The following is a 9,906-nucleotide window of genomic DNA, read 5'->3' as shown; positions in this document are numbered from 1 at the left end:
TCATCGTCATTCTGTGTATAATAAAAGAATGAGCACCTTCAGCAACTTCTTCATCCTGGTCAGGGCCTCAGTGGATCTAAACCTTATTCCAGGAACATTTAGAGCAAGGACATAAGGGGTTGTGTTAGCTTACTGGTTAAGGTGTTTGACTACTGATTGAAAGGTTGTGAGTTCAAAACCCAGGTCTGTTAAGCTGCTGCTAATAGGCCTGTGAGCAAGGCTCTTAACCCTGAATTGCTCAGTTTTATAAAATGAGATAAGTAAAAATATATGTTGCTTTCAGTAAGTGTGCCTATTAAATGCTGTAAACAAAATTCATTGCCGTGTACAAGGAAATAATGTTGGAGATGCAGTGACAAACAGCATACCGCACTTTTTTTTTGTCATGTTTCATCATCTTGTCATGTTATTAAAAATTAACTTATTGTTATTAAAAAAACACTCTTTTTGACTTATTGAAACCTGTGCCATTGTGTGTCAACATCCTGTCATTTAACACTCCTACATGGATTGAAATTATACTAATACAGTATCAGTAATTTTTGCCAAATTTAACAAAGTAAATAAAAGTCAATTTCTCTGTGATTCTTACCATAAACGTTTTGTAGAAATTGTGATATAGATTTGTTCACAGAAATCTGACAATATCTGTATTTTTATGACAATACAGTAAAATGCCAGAAACAGTTTAATAGATTTCAAGTTCAAACAGGTCTTTGAGAAAAAATAATTATTGTAACAATCTAATTTAAGCTCTTTCTATTTTTAACTTAATATGGTCTAATTCTATTTAGGGATCCTTGTATATGTGTGACAAGCTGGGAAAACCAAATGCTATCTTGAACTGAATTGTTGTAAATTGTTTATCACACAGCTTGTAACATTCTGTTCACCCCCAAAATTTAGAATGAGTAAATTCCACTTAAACATTCCAATACCACATACATTTTTTTGTGCGATCGTTTGATTACAAAACTGCTTTGATTAGGTTTATTTCAGTATTGCACATAGCTTTTGAGAAACTGATCAAAATGTTTATAATATATACTGTGTGTATAAATACACACACACACACACACACACACACACACACACACACACACACACACACACACACACACACATATATGAATATATATATATTGCTGGAGGAAAGCATAGACATCATAAGTAAATAGAGAATATGTTTGTGGTAGTGGCATTAAAGAACAAAGTGAAAAACTAAATATCACTCAAAACGTAATTTTTTTTTTTTAATATCACTTTTTGGGGGTGGTTTCTAGAATTCTTCAAAAGCATTATTAGGTGGCTTTTCCTAGACCACTACTGATTGCGCTGATTGCAATGCAAAACAAAACACTTGAAAATTATTTCAATATTTCAGGGACAGACACTAAATGACAGTCGTCAAAAAAGGTATAATTGGCTTAACACTGGGGAACATATACATACTGTAGTTACTTGTTCTAGGAGCAATAAGCTACAGAGGCAGCAGCATGATGCAATATAAATTAAACCCATTGCATTTTATTCTCTGTGGAAAAAAAAATCATTGAGAAATAGAAATACAAATTCCTTATAATAAATACAAAGGATTAATCTATATGTATACAGTTAAGTCTTTTTATTGTTGATTATTTGTCAAAATTGCAACTAGAGAATATATCTTTAAGAATATTCTACTTCATGGCAATGACACTAGTGGGCAATTTCATAACAATTTCAAAACCTTTTCATTTTTTTGCTTCACAAAGCCGTTGCTTTATCCTAATAAAACTGAGTATCATTAACATGGAGGGCATACTGAACACAGCTTTTACTTTCAGTGGTAATTAGTTCAAGATCATACAATAAAAATAATTTAATTTTGTATTCATTTAGCTAAACTGTGGTTGATATTAAATTCAAACCAAATGTAATTTGCATGTAAGTTGCAGGTTTTATTACTGCTGGTGACTGATTTTTCCACATGTAGTACAATATTACCACTGTGTTATAGTTATTGGTTTTGTCTGGCTTTTATGGAGCTATTTGTTATGTCTGGCTTTATTTTATTTTGTTTTGTCTGGCTTTAAAAATATCAGAATGAAAGGCAACTAAACCAGTCAATAGAATAGGTAAAAATGTAGATTTATATACAGTTGAAAGTCATCAGGTACATACTGCAGGGTCTGTTATTCTCCATGTGTCTTTTTGCATACGGGATTAGTTCCACTCTCTTGTGTGTTTAATTAATTCTAATCTCTTTATTGTCATCAATCAACATGGAGAAGTGCCGTCCAGGTGCAAGGTCTACGCTTGTTTTCCCAAGGGCACGGATTGACGAGCTGTTTCCGCTGCACGCCTTGTCCATGGCTACAGTAGAAAGTTGAGGTACCCCTCCATTCTGAATGACAGAAATTTCATTGTTCTTCATGGATAAACCATTGCTGATGGCAACAGCATATCGACTCCAAAAGTTCTGATCCATGTTCATAGCCCTTGCTGCAAGGTCCTTCTGAAACACCTCATTGAACTTGAGAGCCTCGGCACCTAGAAGAGCCAGCGGGTTTTCCACAGACAAGCGCCTACCTCTTCGTGCAGGTACGTTATTCCACATGTGAGTGCCCATGTGTACCTGCACAATGGGAAATCAAGAAGAAAAGTCATGATGGATTAGTTTACTCACAGTGCATACATTGTGTCTGATTGCTCCTGCTTTTTCACAATGAACATATCTTTATTTTCTTACTAATAAAAAGTTTGAGTGTTGATTATCAACATACCTTGAGATTACCCTTTGTTGTGAAGGCTCGGCCACATATGGAGCAAGCAAAAGGTTTTTCACCAGTATGTGTTCGCTCATGGATTTGTAGGGCGCTTGCAGAAGAGAAGTTTTTCCCGCATACATTACAGTTGTGCTGTTTCGGGGTTCTACGTGGTGGTGGGTTTCCAAACAGTGAAGTCATCCCTGGGATTATTGCTTCAGATGGCATAGATGAAGACTGTATAGATCCAAATACAGGATAAGGGCCTTGTTTAGGTGTGTATGGCCTATTGCCACTTTCTATCTCCATCTTAACTGGGGCCCGTACGCTATCATCCATATCACTGGACCTCTGGCTTACTCCTGAGAAAGCAGTTATAAACCATTAGTGTGACAAAGATATGACAAAAATAATTGAAGAAAAGGTAGTAGATGGGACAAAAATGGTTATGTGTTTTGTCAAATTTTGTCAACAATTTCCAAGCATCCATTGAATGTGTATGCATTAATGCACCATATATGATCAAATAATTAGCACCATCTTACCATGCTCCATGACTGAAGCCTTTCTGATCTGATCATACACTGTGCCGTTTAATGCATTTGGGGCTGGGGAATCAGACATTTCACATTTAACTGTAGCTGCTCGCTCCTGCTTATCAAAGGTGAGATTGAGTGACACTGGAACATCCTGTAGACCCTCAGGCTGAAATTTTGTTGGTTTTGGTGTTGGAGGGTGAATGATGTTGGCTGACTCTGGCACAAAAGTTCTGTGATTCTCTATATTTCCCATGGATGGAGACCCATTATCGGGATCATTGTCAAAAATGGCACTCATTACCATCTTGTGTTCAGTTAATTGGCTAAGACTAACTGTCGAGTCACTATCTAATGTTCTAACATCAGATACATCATGAGGTAATGGTGACATTGGTGCTGAGCTACTGTCCGAAAAGGTGTTGTGGGGGTTTTCACCATTTTCTGAAATATCTTCCTCTTCATATGAAATATCATCAAGACCATCATCGTCATAATCATTCAAACTGTCAAAACTCTTCTCTTCCAGAATCAGATCATTGTTTTTTTCATGGATAGCATCTGTTGGGAAAGTTTGGAGGTTATTGGGAATCTGGCCACCCATGTGCATGCGAATGTGTTGCTGTAACACAACAGCATTGGTGAATTTCTTCTGACAAATTGGGCATGAGTGCTGAACCTGAAGGGGAGGCTTTGCACGGTGGACACCAAAATGAGTCTTCAGGTTGCCTTTAGTTGTGAAGGCACGGCCACACACCTTACATTTAAAGGGCCTCTCGCCAGTGTGAATTCGATAATGCATCTTAAGTGCACTCTGACAGCTGAGAACTCGGTGGCAGATCACACACTGATTGGGGTCCATCATCTTTTTGTCAATGTTCTCCACAAGTTGCTGGAGCTTTGATGTTTCAGATGTGTGCATAGATTCCTGGATTCCACTGAATGGAAACCTCGCATTAAAGTGCTCTGTGATTTGTGAAGGAGTAGAAGATTTCATCACTGGGTTAATCATATCAGTGGACTCTGGTGTATTTGCTCTAATGGGCGTTTCTGTTGATGGATATTTTGAAAGAATGGTGTGACTTGCAGAGATAAAATTTTCAGCTGGACCGGTCACACAGTTTGTGGGGAGGTAAATTTCATCAGCTTTTGAAACGGCTGTGGTGCCTTCTTCTTTGTTTAACTGGATGCACGTGGCCATCTTAGGTGTATGTAATTGATTGTCAGACTGAATATGAATATCTTTTTCAGTGCTAGCGACAGTTGGAGACAATGGTGTACTTTCATTTCTAGCTAGTAAGGACCTTGGTGGAGATCTTCCTGCTGGTGTATTACTAAAGGAATCACTGTTTTCCACACCTGTTACTGTTGAGGGTAATTGCAGACCCAATCTAGGATTTAATGTCTGCAGAATAGGTTTGCTGTCTAACCATGTTGACCCTGTTTTCTCTGGAGGAAAAGACATCCCATAGGGAATACCAGAGCTTGTTGGAATATTATCAAGATATTCTGGTACTGGGTATGGATTCATCTGTACATGTGGGTATTTGTCTTTGTGCCTTTGAAAGTGAACTTTCAGGTTTCCTTTAGTGGAGAAACGGTTGCCACATATGTTACATTTGAAGGGCCTCTCACCTGTGTGAGATCGCAGGTGGATCTGCAAGGCACTATCACTGCCAAATACCTTGGCACAGAACCTGCATTTGTGTTTGAAAAAGGGGTCCTCAGAGCTGGGCTTGGTTTCAAATATTGAGGCATTGGGAAGTTTAATTTTGCGATGCTTTATCATAGAAGCAAGTGGTTCTAGTGCATTGGTAGTGGCTGCAATGCTGGCAAGGGGGTTTGGAAAGATGACTCCACTAGGAGGGCTTTGAGGTAGCAGTGGTAAATTGGCAGAAGAGTTGATAACATTGCCCTGGCTTATTGAATGGGGACGAGGAGAGTTCAGAGGCTGAGTATGACTAGCATTAGAGAGTGAGCTATTGCAGGACGGCAATAAAGTAGACACACTAGTATATGTAGATAGTGGAGCATTTGGGTTTGCTAATGAAATGGGGATACTATCGCTTTCTCTGGGATTGGATTGTTCATTATTTGGCTGTGATACCCGAAATGAAGGGCCTTCCAGCCTTGATGCCTGGGAAACAGACGCTTGTCCATTCACTGTGGAAGGCATGACTCCGGATAATGGAAGTACAGGAGGAGGAGCCATGCCCTGGAAATGGTAAGTGCAAGAAACCGAAGGAAATGCCTTGGATGCTGGATTTAGCGCAGCTTGTGTTGGTTGCCTGTTCATCACAGCGACCTGATTGCGGATCTGCTCAATGAGTTTTAGCTGGTGGACCTGTTGCTGCTGTAAAGCCATTAGCTGTTCCAAAATCATAGGTATTGCCACTGAGCTTGCCTTTCCTCCAGATGCATCACCTTGGATACGTTGCGAAAACTGTGCAACTGCCACCCTTGTACTATGGAGGATCTCCAAGGTTACATTTGTGCTGGGAATGCCAAAGTTTGTGCTTAGACATGATAAAGGTAGAGGAATTTCACTTTCACTCGAGTCGGGTGGAAGAGGGCTGGGGTTTGATATTTTATCCACAGGTGCGGTAGTATCCATAGGGTCATCCACTCCAACATTTTCTTCAGGAAGACTGACATTTTCTTCTCCCTTCTCAGTCAATTCAGACTCAGGTTCCATGTTCTCAGTTTCAGCTGGGTCACTATGAGCACTTAAGAAGGATTCCGTAGGAGATCCCTGAGGGGAAGGGAATCTTTCAACCTCCTGTACAATGTGCACAGAAGGCTCCTCAGTGCACTTATTCTGGTGCTCCAGTAACTCTGACCAGTCGAAAAATTCAGCACAACATGTCTTACAGACAAGAGTCTCCTCATTTCCGCTGCGGCTCTCACTGCCGCTCTCCTCACTGGCACCTTTACTCAAGAGAACTGTTGAGAAGAACCACAGAGAAGCAAAATATTTGTGAATAAAAATCCTCAAGTTAACGAATAGCTTACAGCTTTATCTGCTAGATGCACACTAAAAATATCTCCTCAGACAGCAGTCTAATTTAGCTAAAGTTATATCTAATCAATTTACCAATTACAAAGGCTCACATTCTATATTGTCATACATCCAAGACAAAGTTGCTAATTTTCTGTGCACAATCCATGAAATTAAATGACCTGTTTATTGAAAGAAATTCCATAGTAACTATTGATTTCCAATGTTTTTAAACAATTCACATCCGGTCTGTCAGTCCACAGCAAATTAAGAATTAAGATTGACTAATTGTGATTTTCCATTGCCAGCAAACACTCTCATTTCTGGGATATTTTAAGATCTATACTTTCCTTCTTCTTGTGCAAACAAAAAAGAAAAACACAGAATCACATTACTTTAGGTAACAATGGTTTGGTATTTACCCTGGCAACACTATTTAACAGTAACATTAAGTCTTATTTAGATAATGTCCCTTATCTCCCAAAAAAATTAAACATACCAACATACACAATTCCTTAATTTGTACTTTTTACTTTTTAGTTAGTTTCTAGTGCTTTAAAAGTAGCCTATATCATTGTCCTATTAGGTCGAATTATATTCCTCACAGCTATTTTTATAGAAATTCATTCTAATCTATAGAATTTAAAAAAATAAATGGTTTTGCTTGATTAAAAAAGGGGCGTACTCAAACATTATTCCTCAGGCATATAATCGTTAAAATGCCATAATACTATACATAAAAACAAGGCAAATCAAAAATATCATGGTAACTTGAAATGATATCACATCAGAAGTCACGAGTCACACGTTTCATTCAACATTTGAAAAATGTATTAATAAATTAATTAATAAAAATGATCATTAAAAATGATTAGTTAACAATTAATGGTCAATACTTTAATGTGTGATCAATTTTAAGTGAAAAAGGAAATTAAGTAACACCGTTCAAGAACCTCAGTGTTTTTTGTACCATAAACGACACACTTAGGCCTATATTAATGGTGCAACTACACTAGGCAATAAATGATTTAGCAACAGATAATCTAATTGCATTATATAACTGGCACTTTGAATAAAATAACTAGAGGGATTTTTCTCCATGCAGTCTGTATTGTGATCCTTCTTTACTCACACACGGGGCAGTTACAGTGTGGGTCAGTGGCTCATCTCATTTCGTTAAGCATGTGGGTGGTCCCTCACACACACACACACACACACACACACACACACACACACACACACACACACACACACCAAACGCACACACACACACACACACACACACACACACACACACACACACACACACACACACACACACACACACACACATACACACACACACACAGGAAGGTGAGAGCGCATTGAAGAGGGCTGAGAGAGTGCAGATCAAATGAAGCACCCCATTAGCGAATGAAACACACCAACACTTCAGCCGTCCAAATCGAGTGCACAACGACTACACTTACTGTAGCCTACTCAGTTTTGTGTGCACTTCATTTACATAGGCCTACACTAACGATAATTACATGAGCCTCACCATTTCTCAACCACTTCTCAATACGCATGAAGTCTAATAGGATTCCGAAATCTGCATTTAGCAGTTTTAGACCGAATATATTTCCTCCGAAAATAGATTAAATGTCATAAAAGGCACAGTTTATAACAACATCTTATAATAATAATAATAATAATAATAATAATAATAATAATAATAATAATAATAATAATAATACAGGTGAAAATCTAGAAACGTTTTTGGAAACAATATAAAAAATGTATAAGATGTTATTTAAGTGTACATACATTCTTTTTGTAGTGTAGTGTACATACTGTACGTAAGTGTAGTAATATTATATAACCACTGAGATATGAATGAATTTGCCATTTTCTTTAACGTACCGTATAAAACGCATCTAACATCTCAAAACACTTCCACAGTTTTAGGCCTGAACTCGGAGCAACTGTGTTCAATAAATCGACGACTTTCATAAATTAAAATGTGTTTGATTAATCAAGACACTTTGAGTAAAAAAATTATTTGGCTAATTAATGCAGTCGATCTTATTGTAAACATGGAGCAAAACAATACTTTAGGCGCCTAATACATAGGCGCACATTCAGTGTAAAAGCAACTGCTTACTGAAAAAAGGGTTTAGAGTTATTAAATTCATTGGGTCTGATTTTTAAAAAATAAGCACTAACGGATTAACTTTAGTTGTCTGAAAGAATTATGTTAGAAATATTTAAAAATCGCGGTTGAATCTAAAGAAACAAGTTGCGTTAATAGTTAGAGCTTTAAAAGTTGATCAAAAAATAATATTTTATTTAATATAATTAAATCTATTCGTTCACGGGTGACTGTTATTATTATTATTATTATTATTATTATTATTAGTTGTGTTTTTGTTTTTTCTTAATTTAGTAAAATATGTTATTATTATTATTATTATTATTATTATTATTATTATTATTATTATTATTATTATTATTTTAGCATTTATTGATTCAAAAACACCGTTAAGGCTCAAACAGACTCGCTTTGCAAACAGTGCAAACTGACTCGCTTTGGGGAGAAATAGGCAACAAACACACACACACACACACACACACACACACACACACACACACACACACACACACACACACACACACATTGTTAACGTGATAAACTGTTCACCAAAAAAACAACAACAACAACAACAACAAAAAAAACACCGACATTATTTTAGTTTAAGCTTTAGTTAATTATTTAAAGTTGTGATTTTATTTTAAACTTCGCATAATTTTGTTTTCAGACTTTTTTCCTCTCTTCATTAATGACTACAAAACTGCATTCGAAGTTCAAACACAGCGTTATTTAAAGTTATTTTAGAAAGTCCTTTTTGGCTCCGTTACTAAAATGAAGTCACAAAACTCCAGGCAGACAATAAGAGAAAGCAAACTGAAGTGTGTTAAGTGTAAAGTGAGTGGCACATGTCCCTACATCTCCCCGTGTTTGCCCGGTGCTGGTGCGTACCGCTATCCGCGCCTCTCCTCCCTCGCTGCTCCGTCTCCTCTCCCGCGGTAACGTGCTGAGGCTTGGCCTGCTTGCGCCGGGACATCCTGTTTGGGTTTTGCGCCCGGACATCGGTGGCGGACGCGACGCGTGTGGACAGACGCGCGGCGGCGTCTCGGCGTATGTTCAGGGTTGTGGGACGTTAGATTGTGTCAGCGCTGCGCGGCTCGCGCATGGCGGAGGTCTGATGATGATACAGGCTCGCGCATCAGAAGTAAAAACCGGCCTGCGTGCGCGCGCTGGGATTGGCTGTTTTCCAGGCGGGCCGCGCGGGATATGCAAATGTGAAGTACGGACTTTTGGATAATTAGCCGCCGCTGCCGCTGCTCTCAGTGCGCGAGACACGGCACGACCGACAGCAAACACAGGAGACGGAAGGGTTGCCAGATTGGAGTGGGTTTTCAATCAGGGGTTGCCAGATAAGGCCACTGTTTAACATTCACCTAATTCATCACCAATCCAAAAGCTTACTCCAGTTACACCCAGCCGAAAACAAAACGTAACGTCACTTTAATAGTGTTGTTTATGTGTAAATAATCATTACACGTGTGATTTTTAACGTGATTT

At 38.2% G+C, this 9,906-nt stretch overlaps 1 protein-coding gene across 1 annotated transcript; it reads right to left on the bottom strand.

Annotated features, from left to right (window-relative positions):
* Window positions 1-1,524: 1,524 nt before the first annotated feature.
* sall3b (spalt-like transcription factor 3b) lies at window positions 1,525-9,691 on the bottom strand. The gene is made up of 4 exons (XM_027175681.2): window positions 9,301-9,691; window positions 3,293-6,226; window positions 2,766-3,109; window positions 1,525-2,617 (listed from the first exon to the last, which is right to left on the bottom strand). The coding sequence occupies exons 1-4, from the start codon at window positions 9,383-9,385 to the stop codon at window positions 2,228-2,230; spliced, it is 3,753 nt and encodes a 1,250-aa protein (XP_027031482.2). The 5' UTR covers window positions 9,386-9,691; the 3' UTR covers window positions 1,525-2,227.
* Window positions 9,692-9,906: the final 215 nt, after the last annotated feature.

This window comes from Tachysurus fulvidraco, chromosome 24 (genome assembly GCF_022655615.1).
Source record: "Tachysurus fulvidraco isolate hzauxx_2018 chromosome 24, HZAU_PFXX_2.0, whole genome shotgun sequence".
Classification (NCBI taxonomy): domain Eukaryota; kingdom Metazoa; phylum Chordata; class Actinopteri; order Siluriformes; family Bagridae; genus Tachysurus; species Tachysurus fulvidraco.
Note: the sequence above shows the minus strand (reverse complement) of the source record. Positions and strands in the feature narration are given on the sequence as shown.